The sequence below is a fragment of the Maniola jurtina genome, chromosome 4 (assembly GCF_905333055.1).
Source record: "Maniola jurtina chromosome 4, ilManJurt1.1, whole genome shotgun sequence".
Taxonomy (NCBI): domain Eukaryota; kingdom Metazoa; phylum Arthropoda; class Insecta; order Lepidoptera; family Nymphalidae; genus Maniola; species Maniola jurtina.
The window spans coordinates 3,657,793-3,676,368 of NC_060032.1; the positions used below are offsets into that span (position 1 = coordinate 3,657,793).

Consider the following 18,576-nt stretch of genomic DNA (forward strand, 5'->3'; position numbering starts at 1 on the left):
TACACTGAATTTCATCAGTGCAGTTAATTTGGTGCAATAATTCAAAATCTCACTCACACATAGCTAATTTTAATGGCTACTGTTTTTAACCCCCGACCCAAAAAGAGGGGTGTTATAAGTTTGACGTGTGTATCTGTGTATCTGTCTGTGGCATCGTAACTCCTAAACTAATGAACCGATTTTAATTTAGTTTTTTTTTTTTTTTTGTTTGAAAGGTGGCTTGATCGAAAGTGTTCTTAGCTATAATCCAAGAAAATCGGTTCAGCCGTTTGAAAGTTATCAGCTCTTTTCTAGTTACTGTAACCTTCACTTGTCGGGGGTATTATAAATTTTTAATTTACACTTGTATGTATGTAGAGCTGCATTGCGACTCCCCGTCTTACAGGTTCTAGTTGTCTGGAAGATCACTGTAGTGATAAGGTCGCCCTTCATTTTTTAAGAGTATTCTGTATTCTTACTCTTTGTAGTTTTGTTTATAAAGATGTTTAAACAAGTGTAAATTAAAAATTTCTAACACCCCCGACAAGTGAAGGTTACAGTAACTAGAAAAGAGCTAATAACTTTCAAACGGCTGAACCGATTTTCTTGAATTATAGCTAGGAACACTCTCGATCAAGCCACCTTTCAAACAAAAAAAAACTAAATTAAAATCGGTTCTTTCGTTAAGGCGCTACGATGCCACAGACAGATACACAGATACAGAGAGACACAGATACACAGATACACACGTCAAACATATAACACACCTCTTTTTGGGTCGGGGGTTAAAAAAATAACTAGATGAACATCTATTGGCTGACATTTGCAAGATAAAGGATCCTCTGAGATCACTGTATTATTACATTTGAACAAGATCAAAGTAAACATGGAGACAGCGTCCACAATAATAAAGTTATCTACTATACCAGCTTCAAGACAGCAAAGACGCCCTCTAGTCATAGAGTAATAATTCACTCTGGCAATATTGCTGCTTTGTACCCGAACTAAGACATCCTTTAAGGCTTGGACATGTTAGAATCCTCTTGATTTTTAAATCAGGAACCACTTTGTATTTTACGTCATGAGCATTGACTGAACAATCATTTAGTAAATAGAAATAATTTAACAACAGTTGTTACTACATATACTAAGTACTTCATACTACAGTTGTTAACAACAATTGTAACAATATTGTTACCTTACCTACTATTAAAAGTAGTTAAAAAGTTAAAAAAGCTAGTCGTTAAAAAGGTATAGACAAGTAATTTTTTTAAAACTGCTTGCTAATATGCAGGCAAACGCCATAGGTATGGAGTGGGTAGGTAGGTATTAATGGTAATAATGTAAGAGCAGTAAATTCGACGTCACCCCACTTATTATCAGTAAGCTACCGATTATATTTACTTCCTTGTCTTCATCAAGACTAATATCATGTATTTAAATGCGAAGGCATGACTGTCTGTCTGCTAGTTACGTTTTCACGGCCCATCCGCTTAAAGTGAATTTGACAGCGAAAGCATGCTGTCTTTCTTTTCTTTCATCTTTGGGACGGACATAGGCTGTCCTGAAAAATCAAAAGATTTTAAAAAACCTGAATTCACATGGACAAGTTACGGGCATCATCCACTTGTACAGAGATAAATCATAATATTATACACATGCAGTTTGGATGACATTATTAATGATCATGCTTCCATTCAGCGTTTCTGTTGATGAAGAGAGGTGCTATTGGAACTCAAGGCTTTTTTAAACTAATTTTTTAGATCTACTTAATATGGAATGGGGCCCTATCTATATAATAGGTATACTAATCAATGGTTTCATGCTTTAGTGGCATTTCTTGATCGCTGAATCCAATTTAATTCGGATCACGTATCAAATTGGGCACATCAAAGTGGATAAGTACCTACCTTCTCGACCTACGAGATCATAATACACTTTAAAACTTTTCTAATTAGTAATCACTAGTTACTTTAATTTCCAATTGGGAATTAGAATGTACCTAAGTATATTAGTTTTGTTAGATAGAGGTTGGGGTGCTAAGGTGCTAGAATGGTGACCTCACGTTGGAAAGCGCAGCTTTAGCCCTAATTCGCACGAGCGTTAAAAAAGCGTTGCGTTAACAGGGCTCTCTCCGTCACTCGTTTCCACTCGTTTCATACAATCGTAGTTCCAATTTCATTTGAATATTAAGCAACCAAAGTCCATGAAATTTTGCACACATATTCTAGAAACTAATATCTATGTCTGTGGTTTTCTAGATTTCTGTTAAAATATTCGGTTTCAAAGTTACGCGGTCTTAACAATTTTCATACAAATCTTTGAGCCCCTGTAATTTTAAAACTACATATTTTTAGAAAAATCTAAAACACCACAGACACAGATATTAGTTTCTAGAATATGTCTGCAAAATTTCATGGACTTTGGTTGCTTGATATTCAAATGAAATTGGAACTACGATTGTATGAAACGAGTGGAAACGAGTGACGGAGAGAGCCCTGTTAAAACCCGGCATTTGTGGTGAAAATACAAAGTGCGCGTTAAAAAAGCGTTGACGTGTGAACAGATACGTGGGAATGCATTTGTTCTATTTGAACGCTTTTTTAACGGACGTTAAAAAAACTCTTGTGCGAATGAGGCCTTAGAAGACCCCTCACTAGATGGACAGACAACATCAAACGAGTCGCAGGGAGCCGCTAGATTCAGGCGGCGCAAGACCGTGGCGTGTGGAAGTTCCTACGAGAGACCTATGCCCAGCAGTGGACGTCTACCTGTTCACGATATGATGGTAATTTACAAGGTGTAACCAGAACGATAATAAACGAGTACAAGTGATAGTACTGATGATTACTGATAAGATACCACAAAAAACGTGTTTTTTTAAAAATCGTATTATTTTAAAAGTTCACAATGTATTGCAAACAAAACATCTGACTGACGCTAGAGGTCAACGAACGTTACGTAAATAGGCTGCTTGAAGTCAATGCCGCGTCGTAAGTGGGACATTGATCCAAATTTTGTACGCTATACACTGCTGGTTTGAAAAATACTAAATCACTAAAACTACAAGATAAAACAAATAGTTATTGGCATTGGATTGCGTTTAGGTAGTTAAATAATAACACTAAGTTTTTGCTGGCGTTATAGTTACACCTTGTATAGTGATAATAATAATAATAATTAAGTTTTGTTTGCAAATAAAACATCTGACTGACGCTAGAGGTCGTCAACTACAAGATAAAACAAATGGTTATTGGCATTGCATTGTGTTTAGGTAGTATAATAATAACAATTAAAAATTTGTTAATAATTAAAATGACATAATTAGGTACGTAACTACGTAGTGAGTTTATGATGATAAAATATTAGACATTAATATAATTTTATTGGGAATCTGTATCACTGTGCAGGGGAGCAGCGGTAGGGGTGACTCCAGTGAATTGCATCAACACCAGTTCATACGTCACTATTGTTCCCGCGATCTGAAACAAAAGAACAATACAAGGAAGAATAAAATTTAGAGCCTCGATAGCTCAACGGTTGAGGAGCGGACTGAGTTCCGAAAGGTCACAAGGTTGCACTATTGTCGTACCCACTCCTGGCACAAGCTTTACGCTTATTAGGGGAAAGGAGAGTCATCATTAGCATGGGTAATATTCTTTAAAAAAAACGCCAAACCAGATCAAATCTGTATGGAACACGTGCATGCGATAAACATCGACCGCCCTTCCACTAAGAGAAGCAGCTCATACATACTGAAAATCGGGAGATGGTGCATTTTTTATCATAATATGTACATGATGACTTTAAGTTTATTCAACCTTGTTAGTAGATAGTTGTAATCGAGTATTTACCTACTTGTTTTTGTATTGTTTAGGTACTTTGATGTATTATAACATAATCCTTTTATTTCGCTATGATAGTTAGCTGTCTTTCTAAAAATAGTAAAACGATATTCTTACTGCTAAAACGATTCCACGCTTCACTTTGAAAAACTGTAGACCAGTCAGTGCTACTGTTTCGCCATGAATTTGCTCTATAAATCTTTGAACCTGAAAAATACAACACTATGTGATATATACTATGTATGATTATTCAGTTTGAAGATATTAATATGAATAAATGACTAAAAATCATTTCAAAATGAATCAATGAATAACTTTTATTGTACACAGCGGAACAAAATGGTAAGTACATAAAATAAGAAGAGAAAGTATAAGTTTGTCTAAGTTAGGTATAAGTTTGAATAGTAATATAGGTTATAGTCTAAACTCTTATACGGTTAAAACTAGATGTCAGTCAAAATAGTTTAGACTGAAATTTCGATCGAAACTTCAGTCAACGGGGGAGGTCGAGTGCAATGAGCCGGGGACCTCTGTAACGAAATGAAATTCGAGTACCTAAAACTAGGAGTCAAACTTGTCAATAACCTTTTCAAGGAAACAACTTTTATGAGAACGTTAAAACAAAATTAAAATAACTGTAATGTGCAGTGTAAAGCGAAAAATATGGTACTCTAGAGATTAACCTTCTTTCAAAGATAAATTGAAACTACAAAGTAACGGGATGTTGAAATACAATATTTTACTATGATGTATGAGCAATTTGATGTTACAATAACTTCACACACAACTTTCGTCTAAGCTATTTTTAGACGAAAGTTGCCAGTTTTGTGGTGAACTGATTCGTTCTGAAAGGGACCCATACTGAGTATAGAGGGTATCGTATTAAAATAAGCTATATACTTAATTAAAACCTCATAATTAAGCTACATAATATTTATAAAACTAATCGTTAAGTATTGTAGAAATTTCTAAAGCTTTCATATACATATATTATGCTCTGGCCACATTAAAGTTATCGTCAAAACCCAACAACGCCATAATTATTATCGCGTTAATACGAGAGGCCACCTAAGCCAATTGAATTGGGGTTAAAATCGTGGCTACATCTACGTTTAACGGGCAACTCCATTGAACATCGTATTGTTGGCCGTTAGTGTGGAATCACTTCTTCCTTTTCTTCTACATCATCACTTGCCAGTAGGTCTGATTGCAGCCAAGCGCTAGTCTATAAATTAAAAAAAATCTCACCAACCTCAATACAGTAAACTGCAGATGGCACTTCGTATAGCGTGTATGCTGGTTCCCGACTAGCCGTATGAATACGGGACGCTACGAGGGAGACGGTGGTAGACCGCAAAATCAGGAATATCAGGGAATACGCGTAATACACTGCGTGTTCATAGCCGCGGAACAATCTGTGAGTTCACAACTGCATTAAGTATAAAAATTTATAACACCCCCGACAAGTGAAGGTTACAGTAACTACAAAAGAGCTGATAACTTTCAAACGGCTGAACCGATTTTCTTGATTAAGCCACCTTTAAAAAAAAAACTAAATTTAAATCGGTTCATTAGTTTAGGAGCTACGATGCCACAGACAGATACACAGGTACACACGTCAAACTTATAACACCCCTCTTTTTGGGTCGGGGGTTAAAAATATTAGGAAAATAACTGTTGAAACCAAAAGTAAGATTACAATTTGGGTACTTACTTTAGTTGCTGCGCATGAAAATTCCGCTATGTGGAAAAACTCAAGTTTTCAGGAGACTCTGTTAAACTTATTTTTTTTTTCAATATTCTTTACTTTTAGGTAAAAAACACATAGCTAAAAAGATTATCGCTTGAACTAGCACACATGTCCAAGAACTGGTTACTGTTAATATGGTACACAGTTTTAAAACCAAGCAAAATGGCATCAAAAATGTAAATCCCAAAAAAATACATAGCGAATTTTGCATGTGCAGCGACCTAATTCATAGTTTTATAAAAATGGTTTTGAGAAAAATATAAAAATTATTTTGGTATTATATACATATGTATATGATAGTGTTTTTACCTACACTTCGAGATCTGAAGATGTCAACGAAAAAACAAGATATCGAAGTCGAAGCTCGAAGTCTTCAAACAATGCGTGTTGCCATGCCAGTGGTGAATTAATATAGATCGTATAGATCCGTGGCATGGTCACTAAATAATTCTATGGTCGCTCACTCCATAGTTAGCGACCATGTCTCGGATCCATATTTCATTACTATGGCCCTGCTTGAGTCATTTAACGGGCGATGGAGAGAGCTATGCTTGGAGTTTCTTTATAATCAAATCAGAAATGAGGATAAAGTAACTGATAAATATTAGTTTTATCAATAAGAATCATTATTTTACCTTTTTTCAGGTCCTTCACTGCAGGACGGTGTCGTTTTGATACCATCTCTGAAAAAATTAAAAGTCTGTAAAGTTGGCAATGATTTATATAGCTTTTCCGCAATTGATCATTTAACAGGGCTCTCTCCGTCACTCGTTTCATACAATCGTAGTTCTAATTTCATTTGAATATTAAGCAACCAAAGTCCATGAAATTTTGCAGACATATTCTAGAAACTAATATCTGTGTCTGTGGTGTTTTAGATTTTTCTAAAAATACGTAGTTTTAAAATTACAGGGGCTCAAAGATTTGTATGAAAATTTTTAAGACCGCGTAACTTTGAAACCGAATATTTTAACAGAAATCTGGAAAACCACAGACGTAGATATCAGTTTCTAGAATATGTCTGCAAAATTTCATGGACTTTGGTTGCTTAATATTCAAATGAAATTGGAACTACGATTGTATGAAACGAGTGACGGAGAGAGCCCTCTTAAAGACATAAGAGTGCTTTATGGACTTTTCACTTACGCAAGCATGTGCAAGAGTTGTAAGCAAATGAAGAACAGATTGTTAGCAAAGGAGATAAATATAACACTGCCAATCACTTCGTCTACCCGTCTGACCAAACCGGTAGCTCTGTTGTAGTCTTCACGAACTGCTCTCCAAAATGATAATGGTACGCACTGTAATAAGTTACAAATCAATGGATTCTGCACTTAAAAAAATATTAAATCAGTAGGTACAGATACACAGGAAATAACAATGTACCTGCACGAAACAAAAATCTAAGGGCCTGTTACACAACTAAAAGCCAAATAAACTTTATCTGGTTTATTTGGCGAATTCCCAATACAACACGTGTAAATTAAAAATTTATAACACCCCCGACAAGTGAAGGTTACAGTAACTAGAAAAGAGCTGATAACTTTCAAACAGCTGAACTGATTTTCTTGGGCTATAACTAAGAACACTCTCGATCAAGCCACTTTTCAAACAAAAAAAAAACTATATTAAAATCGGTTCATTAGTTTAGGAGCTACGATGCCACAGACACATAGATACACAGATACACAGATACACACGTCAAACTTAAAACACCCCTCTTTTTGGGTCGGGGGTTAAAAACCACCAAAACATCTTCGTCAGATGTAGTTTATTTGGCGGTTGTGAAACAGACAGAATCTACTAAAACTTGCAAGAGATTGGTAAGTCATTGTATCTGTTACAGACGAGCGGCACTTTGTCGGCTGCTGATCAGAAAGAAAAGTTGTCAGCTAAAATGAAAAATTATTAAACAAACAAAATTTTAAAGGAAATTATGTTTATTTTTAACCCCCGACCCAAAAAGAGGGGTGTTATAAGTTTGACGTGTGTATCTGTGTATCTGTGTATCTGTGTATCTGTCTGTGGCATCGTAGCGCCTAAACGAATGAACCGATTTTAATTTAGTTTTTTTTTGTTTGAAAGGTGGCTTGATCGAGAGTGTTCTTAGCTATAATCTAAAAAAATTGGTGCAGCCGTTTAAGAGTTATCAGCTCTTTTCTAGTTTTCTTGTAGAAAAGAAGGTTACATAACCGTTAGGTTCATAATATTATGTCAATTGACAAATGTCAAGCTGTCAAGATGGACGTTGCCTTGATACATAATTATTTATTTGAAAATATGTTTTGGAAAACTCTGATACTTTGGATCGTAGGCGCGGAATAGTCCAAGAAAATCGGTTCAGTCGTTTGAAAGTTATCAGGTCTTTTCGGTCTTTTCTAGTTACTGTAACCTTCACTTGTCGGGGGTGTTATAAATTTTTAATTTACACTTGTCCTTCAACAGTTTACCTTTCCTCGAGACGCCGCTATCTTTTTATTAACTTGTTCGAGTCTTGCGGTGAGGTAAAAACTGATGCAAATTATGAACACATCAGCAAAGTTCCAGTTGAAAGTACATTGTATGTTCAGAAACTGAAAAATACTAAATTTATTCATTATTTATTTCATGACTGCGAATTCAAAGGAGTGTTATGTGTTCATTAGTATATATTAGACTTATTATATTAATTTTTGTTCCTCTATGGTGCTCTATGGACTATGGCTAATTGCGTAACCTATGCGTTGTGTAAAAAGCTACCTATTTCGAGGGAAATCCATACTAGTATTGTAAATTCGCCTGTTTGTCTGTTACCTTTTTCCAGCCCATCCACTAAACCTACTAGTATCAATATAATTTGCTTTAGTGGTGAAGGGAATCATCGTTAGGAAACCTGCAGACCTGAAGTTTTGGATAATGTTCTCAAAGGTGTGTGAAGTCTGCTAATCCGTACTTGGCCAGCGTGGAAGACTATGGCCAAACCTATCTCATTCAGAGAGGAAACTCGTGCTCAGTAGTGAGCTGGCAATGAATAGGTACCTTCTCTAATAATATTTTAACCGAATAATGCTATATATGTACATTTTAGGACAATCGATTTAAATTTTTCAAACTGGATATTGGTACCTAAGCCGTTTTTGTCTAGGTACTTAAAATTAGTGATATACCTAGCTATTACTACCCGTACCTGTGTTAGGATTGCAAGAGCTTGGCTGTAGGTAATAACCTCTTCAATCCATGGAAAGCTGTTCGCGATGAATGTGTGATAGATTTTCTCCGGTTCACAATCTGCTGCCGAAACGAAACCAGCTATTTCTGATAAACCGTGTTCCACTGAAAAAATATTATGTATACCTACTAGCTATTGCTTGCGATTACATCCACATTGATTGAGCCCGTAATTAGATAACTAGGCAATTAGATAGAGCCTCGATAGCTCATCGGTTTAGGAGCTGAAGGAATTCCGAAAGATTGCCGGTTCAAACCCCACCCGTTGCACTATTGTCGTACCCACTCCACGCACAAGCTTTACGCTTAAGAGGGGTCTCTCCGCCACTCGCTCCATACAAACGTAGTTCCAATTTCATTTGAAAATTAAGCAACCTAAGTCCATGAAATTTTGCAGACATATTCTAGAAACTAATATCTATGTCTGTGGTTTTCCAGATTTCTGTTAAAATATTCGGTTTCAAAGTTACGCGGTCTTAAAATTTTCATACAAATCTTTGAGCCCCTGTAATTTTAAAACTACACATTTTTAGAAAAATCTAAAACACCACAGACACAGATATTAGTTTTTAGAATATGTCTGCAAAATTTCATGGACTTTGGTTGCTTAATATTCAAATGAAATTGGAACTACGATTGTATGAAATGGTATGAAACGAGTGACGGAGAGAGCCCTGTTAATATTCAAATGAAATTGGAACTACGATTGTATGGAGTAAGTGACGGAGAGAGTCCTGTTAAAGTATTTACATGGGATACAGGTAAAACTTACAAGCAGCCAAAAGAAGAATCAAAATGCACGACAAATTACATTTCCTCACAAGAGTTGTATCATAAAGAGGGTCTGCCGCCTCAGTCCTCGCTATGTATTGGCATAGCTTAGGCCATTTTGTAGCTATGCGGAGAAATAAGACTGTGATTATTGTATTCGATGCGTAGAACACTAGCGCAGCTGAAAATAAAGGAAAACATGCATTACTTCTACAAACAAGTAAATATTTTTATTACAGAAACTATTTTTAAGTATTGACACGTAAAGTAAGGGTGGTTAAATGACCATCAGGTCAATTAGCGGCTTTGATATTCCACATCAAAAAAAGAGCGTGCACTTATATCTACCGCAGTTTCCGCAAACAGCTAATTTCTGTTGTACGCAATCTAACTAAATTGATAGTCTAGCGCTATCCTTTTCGGCAGTAAGTATTAAGAAAGGAATACAAATACTACTACTGTACATTCTATATTGCGAACCTCTATTTAATGAAAAACTCCTTAAAAAATAGAAATTGCTAAGGTTCGTTTGGTTTACATTGTAACCCTTATATTGAAACATTCTATATTATTATACCCAGTGGCGTGCAGCTCATAGAGGTATAAAAGTACTGCCTACCCTAGTTGTAATAGATCAATGCTTATTTTCCATTATGACCTGTCAGAAAATAAGTTCATACCTTAATGCTTACCCTGGCTTTAAACCCTATGCACGCCACTGATTATACCGTAGCAACTACTCTCAATAGCGAAGCAACACGTTATTATTTAAACCCAAATAACATTAATTTCATTGACCTTCAAATACAATACTGATATGAAGTATATTTCGTACACACATTAGAATCCTTACAAAAGTGTTCTTTATTGTTTGTTGTAATTGCCTAGCACTTGTTTATTTACTGTACTTCCTATTATCGTCTTATCACTAACCACTTATTCGTACAACTATATCGTTTTCTTTTACTCTCCGTTTAACGATAACTCTTTATAACGCAAACAGACACCCGGTTCCTTTAATTTCGCTATATAAAGTTTACACTGTATATTTAGACCTGTCATTTTGATTTAGTTTACAGATTGTTTACAACAGAATTGGAAATATTTTGTATGATAAATTGTATTTTGTATGATAAATTGAGGCGGCTATTTGACCATCAGTCATCAATTAACGACCCATTAAAAATGAAATCTTTTCTTACTGGTCAAATTTACATCAGTGTCGGAGATTCTAAGATATCTTACTAAAAATAGTATATTTAGAAAGATCACTTGGCACGAGATGGTTAAGAAAGTGTAAGCGCAGCGTCCGGAAAAGTAAGTGAACCTGTAAAAGATTGAGAGTTATTAGGTGTGGGCATACCATAGACCTACGACATAAATAGATACATACTGATAGCTTAAAACTAGGACATACACATCTATACTTATGATAAAACTTAACTGGACAATTTCTTTCTTAATGGGAGGAAGCATTTTAATCGACTAGCTGATGACTGTGACTTCATTCGCGTGGATTTTTAAAAATCCCGTGGGAACTGTTTGATTTTCCGAGATAAAAAGTAGCCTATGTGCTAATTCAGGCTTTATTTCAAATTTCAGCCCAATTCATTCCGTAGTTTTTCTGGAAGGAGTAACAAACATACACACACACATACATGCACACAAACTTGCCCTTTTATAATATCACTAATATTATAAAAGGGAAAGTTTGTGTGTATGTACCCATGTGATAGTGTGATACAGAGTCTAAAAAGTTTTTTGTCTGCCTGTGCACGTTTCACGCTGAAACTATCAACGGATAACTAAAACTAATAATGTATAAGCCAACTCATTACATAGTTTTTATCCCGAAAATTTTTGTTCGTTCGGGATAGAGATTTTTTTTTTATCGATGGGTATTAGGTAATGACTTCCCCAAATCCTAATTGATTTTAAGGGTCATGAGACCGGCCTGCCCGCGAAATTCAAATTTAATTTGGTTTGTACCAATAAAAACCAAATTAAATTTGAATTTCGCGGGCAGGCCGGTCTCATACCCCTTAACATTTTTTTTAAAATTATATTAGGTATACTTAAATATTATGTTAAGTTTTAACTACCAGAAAGATTTTCTCTAGAGAATATAACTAACCTAAGTTTGGTCGTATCTGGATCACAGACTCCCAGCACTGGGTTTAGGGAAAATAGTTGTCCTATAATGACTGTGAGCTTCATTGTAGCGTGGAATGTTGTTCTACGCCCTTTGTATTGGCCTTGTGACGTGAAACCATTTGTTTTTGGTTTTACTGGAACTGAAAGTCAAAAAAAATTATAATTTTCAGAGGTAAGTTTCTAAAGATTGACTAGTTTGATTAGTCTCGATAAACTAGATTAATTCGTCTTTTTTTTTCTCTAGTCTGGCTTTACAAAGATTAGTCAATGTCAAGTTTGTAGTTATTTGTAACAAGTTAGGTAAACTATACAAAAGGCAGAGCACGCCCGCCAGCCAACACCAACACAGACGAAGTCCAATTAGTCTTATGCAGTTTTATATTAAGAAAGTGCCTGAAAAAATCACGATGTTAACATTCGCCATTAAAGCACATTATGATTTTCAAAAGTATATTACAGGCTATCAATTTCACCCCTTGATTGTGGTTTCAAGTAAGTAATGATGAGGCGATAGGATGGAAGCGGGCTAACTTATTAATGCATCGGGATTAAGTAAATACATACCCGAGATCGATTTCTATGTGGCATTGTACTGAAATGCTAAATTACTCGGTGGCACGGCTTTGCTGGTAGTCAGACATCAATGAATGAATGTACTTTTACTGTACACCACAAAATTAATACAGAAAAAACACATACAATGCAAATCATTATAGCTAAGAACACTCTCGATCAAGCCAACTTTCAAACAAAAAAAAACTAAATTAAAATCGGTTCATTCGTTTAGGCGTTACGATGCCACAGACAGGTACACAGATACACATAATATACACAGACACAGACGTCAAACTTATAACACCCCTCTTTTTGGGTCGGGGGTTAAAAATATAGGCCGATAGGTATAATTTATTTATTATAATTTATATAATTTAATATAAATAAGGTTGCCTGGAAGGAATCCACATCTCTTCTAGGCAACCACATACATCATCATCAGTCAATCATATTATAACCAAAATTGCTACCATTAAGTAAGTAATATGTTTAAAAGGAAAACTAAAATAAAACAACTTACAAGCAACTTGCTTCTGTTTCTCCACTTTGTGGATGAAAGGGAAATCCATTTTACGTGAGATTCGTAACTTGCAACTTGTTAGGACCGATGACCTGAAGAAGGTAGCGGGGAGCGGGTGGATGAGGAAGGTGGAGGACCGTGTTTGGAGGCGCACTCTTGGAAAGGCCTATGTCCAGCAGTGGACGCTTACAGGCTGATGGAATGGAATGGAAAAAACTTGTTACAACTTGTTAACTCTTCGTACATTAATGATTACCATTTGAATTTGAATTATTAACTGTAGTGTTGTTGATTACCGATCATGTTCGATGTTAATCGTTGATTCTTGTCTATTCTACAAAAAAAACTCCCGTTGCTGTCGACACTGCAATAGGTTAATTTAAAATTGAACACTACTATAATTAGAACTGATCACAGAATTAGAATAAAGTAAGAGAAATACTAACTACCATCTTTAATGTCGGGACAGCTATCTACTATTATAGATTTTAACTCATCATCATCAACCGATAGACGTAAACGTGACGGTTTTGCACCGGTCTGAATTCAAGGGCTCCCTGGCGGATTTAAATGACTAAATATATAGAAATTACATCGCCTACTATAATCTCTATTCTCTAATGCTCAAGAATTATATAAGTACCTTTTTATAGTGTTTATAGTATATCCCGGAAAATTAAAGAGTTCCAACGGGATTTTTAAACAACTTAAACCTACGAGTAAGGTAAATTAAACTGTAATGATAAGCATTAACATCCTACAGCTGTGACACAGTTTTACGATGCAGTAGCTGCAATAAGCTCACGTTTCTCTACTATTTCTATACCAAATCTGAATTCTTGGTGCCTATCTATCAATCAACTGAGCTAGGTATCAATACATGAAAATGAGCTTTGCTGTTTGCTGTTGACCAAAAATAGCCCTTATGTATCCACATTGAATTATTATACGTCATTCCTGTAGGTACTGAAGCAAATTATAAAATTTTCTATGACAGAATTTCTATAGTATCTATAGTTAATCTTATACTTAATTTAGCTTAGCATAGTTGCTTTTGTTTAATATAAGGATTCCGTAATTACTGAACCCTAAAATTAAACAAAAGCGGCTAAAGAGATATAGTAGTAGGTATAGTATATTTGTTTTGATAAATGATGCTTTAAACCACCCCCTATTAATTCTTTCGTCAATAAAAGATCGCCTTGGCCTTTTTTATGAGTGAATGCCAATGATATTTAAACTTTATTTTAGTTACAGATTAGATAAATACCCTATATCATGGGCCAAAGACTCTATTAAAAAAAAATATATATAGTTTTCATGCTTCTACGTACAGCGGAAATCCTACATGAATGCAGTGTGTGTGCCAGATGAAGTTTGAAACATTATAATAGCCAAAATCCTGTTCACTGTTATTTTCGGTGCCGTTTCAATTTTCCACTTATAATTTTCATCGGAAAAGTAGGAAAATTAAACTTTCCTATCAGGCGAGCATCTGCAGCTTCGTAAATGAAAATATATTTTTATTCCCTATCCCGTGAGAATTGCGAAAAATCTAGCCTCATTTCACGTTCATATTATTGAAGAAACTTCTGTGCAAAATTTCAGATCCAAGAGCTGTGCGTTAACTTTTAAATGCATTGAAAACGATGTTTTTAGTCACCCAGTGTGATAGCACAGAGTAAGGACATCTTTACTCGTGTGGTGATAGCATGAAAGATAAAATATTCCGCTATTAGCCGCTCTATCTTTCAGGTAAATAAATCTCTATGTAACGTGCTAATGGTTTTTAAATGTTCGACGAATATTGCCTTGTTTTTTGTAATAAACTTTTCGAGTTTACATGTCGAGGGGTTCGTGTTGTTAATGAATATGCTGGGATTGAAGATTTTGAACTGAAACGTTTTTAGGGATCCGTACTCAAAGAGTGTCAACGGAACCCTATTATCAAACCTCCGCTGTAGTGTCTGTCTGTCAGCAAGCTGGGTCTCATGAAACGTGTCAGGCACAGAGTTGAAATTTTCAGTGTGCATTTCCGCTATAACAACAAATATTAAAAAAAACCAATATGGCGAATTCCAAAATGGCTGCCATGCAAATAAAAAATGAATAAAAAGTAGGTAGGTACCTACATAGTATTATATCTTGTTCGGTGGTACGGAACCTTCAGTTAAGTTGTATGCGGAAGGATCTAGAAATTCACTCTATCAGTATCCCCAAAAAACTCCTATGATTATTTTGATTAATGGAAAGGGGTCATGACCTTCAAAAATGAAGAATACAACGTACAAAGAGACTTCATACCATCCGTTCGCGCTGGCCCTAAGAAATTGTTGAAATAGTATTTTTTATTTTATTTTTATGCTTGACTACAAAGAAGCAATGATGAGGTCTAAAGGTGCCCACGCACTCGAACTGAACTGCAGCGGAACTGCGCGTCGCGGCAGCGCCCCGCACGATATTCTCTCCAGCCGCGACGCGCGGCAGTGACGCGCTACGCGGTACGCGCGTCGCGGCTAGAGAGAATATCGTGATAGAATATCGTGCGGGGCGTGCCGCGATGTTAACACCTTAAGTTGGAGCGCGCTTGCCTAGAAGATGCCTATTTACTCTTGCCTTGAATACGTACTTGAATGTACAATGTACATACATACGATGAAAATAAACTTCTGGCTTAAATAATATATCAGTCAAATTCATAAATATCATTCACTAGAGGATGCCCGCGACTTCGTCCGCGTGGATTAAGGTTTTTAAACATCCCTTGGGAACTGTTTGATTTTTGGGGATAAAAAGTTGCCTAGGTCAATTTGGTACAGGGACGCAAGCTACCTCGGTATCAAGTTTCATACAAATTGGTTAAGCGGATGAGTCTTTAGGAATCCCGTAGGAACTCTTTGATTTTTCGGAATAAAAAGTAGCCTATGTCCGTGCCTAGGATATAAGCTAACCCTGTACCAAATTTCGTCAGAATCGGTTAAACTGTTGGGCCGTGAAAAAGTAGCAGACACAGACAGACACACTTTCGCATTTATAATATTAATATAATATATCATTCATGTCAGCATAACTGTACCTACCTACTTTATATTCACAGAGCTTCATACCTACTTTAATAAACATTAATTACAATGTAATTTACCTACACAAGATAATACATTTAAGCACAATGAATGATACTATAAGAGCTCACAGCAATAACATTGTAGTGTCGAGACAAACTCATTTATCTTCTCGCAAAATTAAATTAAAATCCAACACCTGAGTAACTCAAGGTTTAACAACAAACTGCTTACGATATAGTTCAATATACCCTAGAATATTACATGGGTACCGTTATATCTTATCAAGGTGTTTTAATATTTGAGAGCTGTTAAAGTAAGGATCAATTTGCGTTGAAAGTAATTTTGAGTGTTAAGCTAGGTTAAGGCGCGCTACAAATTATCAGAGAACGTCTGTCAGAAAACTTTTTAACTCGCTTTGCATTGGTTTGACCGGTTACGTTGACTTGGTTTGCACTGTGCAATTTTACTCGATATCATTTGAGTGTTCCATATTTTGTTGTTGTGATTTGTATAAAAATTTACATTTATTATTTACACATAAACTCAGGAGAGTTTCAGCAGTGAAACTATAAAATGTAAAACTTTTTTTATTAAATAGAGTAAATAATAAATCAATAAAAATAAATAGTCTACACCTCTCAGATATTATTTGAAAAAAAAAAAAAACCGGTGAATCTGAGTTCAGTCCATGACCACCAGCTCTCGGATTCTGAAGCCTGGTAGTTTGTGGAGTCTAGTCCAGAATGTATAAAGAGTGCACCTTCGAACATTCTGGTCCGACGAATTTCTGATGTCCAGAAATTCGTCGGACCAGAATTATATAGTTGTATATTATTATAATCAGAAGTGAATAACACGTTATCCAGCAAAATCCTGTTAGTCAGAGAGGTCCAGTCACAGAATACTTAATAGCAGGTGCCTCTCTTATCTTTTATCATCTCTCTCTCTCTCTCTCTCTCTCTCTCGTAGTAGGTATAAATGTAGATCTTGATTCTTGGGTCCCGTGACCCATGTAAATGAGTCTGGCTTGGTCTAGAAAAAGGTCAGAATGCCTTTCAGCGGATGTCAGATTTTTCTGACACACGATTTCTGATAATATGCGTCAGGCCTAAGGGTAGCGAACTAGTCATGACATGTTTTCATTAAAGTTGTTTTGGCAAGTCAGAAGCACGTCGAATGATTCGGTAGTTTGCGAGTGAAGTGTTTAGGTAACTTTCAAATTAAAGTTAAATGACAAGGGTGTAAGGGGTGTAGGTTTGCACAACGGAGCCGACCGTTATTTTACTAAATCTCTTTTTAACCCCCGACCCAAAAAGAGGGGTGTTATAAGTTTGACGTGTGTATCTGTGTATCTGTGTGTCTGTGTATCTGTCTGTGGCATCGCAGCGCCTAAACGAATGAACCGATTTAGTTTAGTTTTTATTTTGTTTGAAAGGTGGCTTGATCGAGAGTGTTCTTAGCTATAATTAGGCTTGCAACGAATAGTATATTCGGCAGTATACCGAATACCGAATATTCGGCGAGGCCCCTGACCGAATAGCCGAATATTAGGCCAAAGTATTCGGCTGGATTTTAGCGCCAAAAACTTGAAAATGATTAAATTATGTACCTGTTTTATGTACCAATGACTACTTAATAAATGATTATACAAGTGTAAATTAAAAATTTTCAACACCCCCGACCAGTGAAGTAACTAGAAAAGAGCTGATAACTTTCAAACGGCTGAACCGATTTTCTTGGACTATTCCGCGCCTACGATTCAAAGTATCTGAGTTTTCCAAAACATCATTTTCAAATAAATAATTATGAATATCTAGGCAACGTCCATCTTGACAGCTTGACATTTGTCAATTGACACTTGAATATTATGAACCTAAGGTTTATCTAACCTTCTTTTCTAAAAGAAAACTAGAAAAGAGCTGATAACTTTTAAACGGCTGAACCAATTTTTTTGGATTATAGCTAAGAACACTCTCGATCAAGCCACCTTTCAAACAAAAAAAAACTAAATTAAAATTGGTTCATTCGTTTAGGCGCTACGATGCCACAGACAGATACACAGATACACAGACACACAGATACACACGTCAAAATTATAACACCCCTCTTTTTGGGTCGGGGGTTAAAAAGAAATTTTGATTGCCACAATTATTCAAATACATAGAATCCTCCATTTTTCCAATCCAGAAGATGATTATGTACCTGTGTTATGCACCAATGACTACCTAAATGATTATAACAGAAATGAAAATATGAATATATACGTAATCAATCGATTTTAATTTTTCATTTTATCAATTATTTCTCTATGACAAAATATATTATTTAAGTATTCGGTATTCGGCCGAATAATATGTAGATATTCGGTATTCGGCCGAATATAATAAAAGCAGCCGAATAGGCCGAATACCGAATAGTAACCGAATATTCGTTGCAAGTCTAGCTATAATGCAAGAAAATCGATTCAACCGTTTGAAAGTTATCAGCTCTTTTCTAGTTACTGTAACCTTCACTTGTCAGGGGTGTTATAAATTTTTAATTTACACTTGTAATATATACATACCTACATACATATTATATTATGTAACATATTATCTATTAAGCCTTGTTCATGAATACTTACTATCTTAAATTGTAATTGACGTACTTAGGTATAATGTATATTATGAATATTAAATGACTATGACTAGTGTGTTTTTTTGTTTTTTTTTTTGGTAAGTTTTGGGCGTA

The 18,576-nt window shown here is 35.5% G+C and overlaps 1 protein-coding gene across 1 annotated transcript; it reads right to left on the reverse strand.

Moving 5' to 3' along the window:
- Positions 1 to 3,362: 3,362 nt before the first annotated feature.
- On the reverse strand, positions 3,363 to 11,808 carry LOC123864588 (gustatory receptor for sugar taste 64e-like). The gene is made up of 10 exons (XM_045905151.1): positions 11,687 to 11,808; positions 10,755 to 10,879; positions 9,554 to 9,733; positions 8,741 to 8,886; positions 8,025 to 8,147; positions 6,721 to 6,875; positions 6,210 to 6,257; positions 5,077 to 5,239; positions 3,942 to 4,031; positions 3,363 to 3,461 (listed from the first exon to the last, which is right to left on the reverse strand). The coding sequence occupies exons 1-10, from the start codon at positions 11,767 to 11,769 to the stop codon at positions 3,363 to 3,365; spliced, it is 1,212 nt and encodes a 403-aa protein (XP_045761107.1). The 5' UTR covers positions 11,770 to 11,808.
- Positions 11,809 to 18,576: the final 6,768 nt, after the last annotated feature.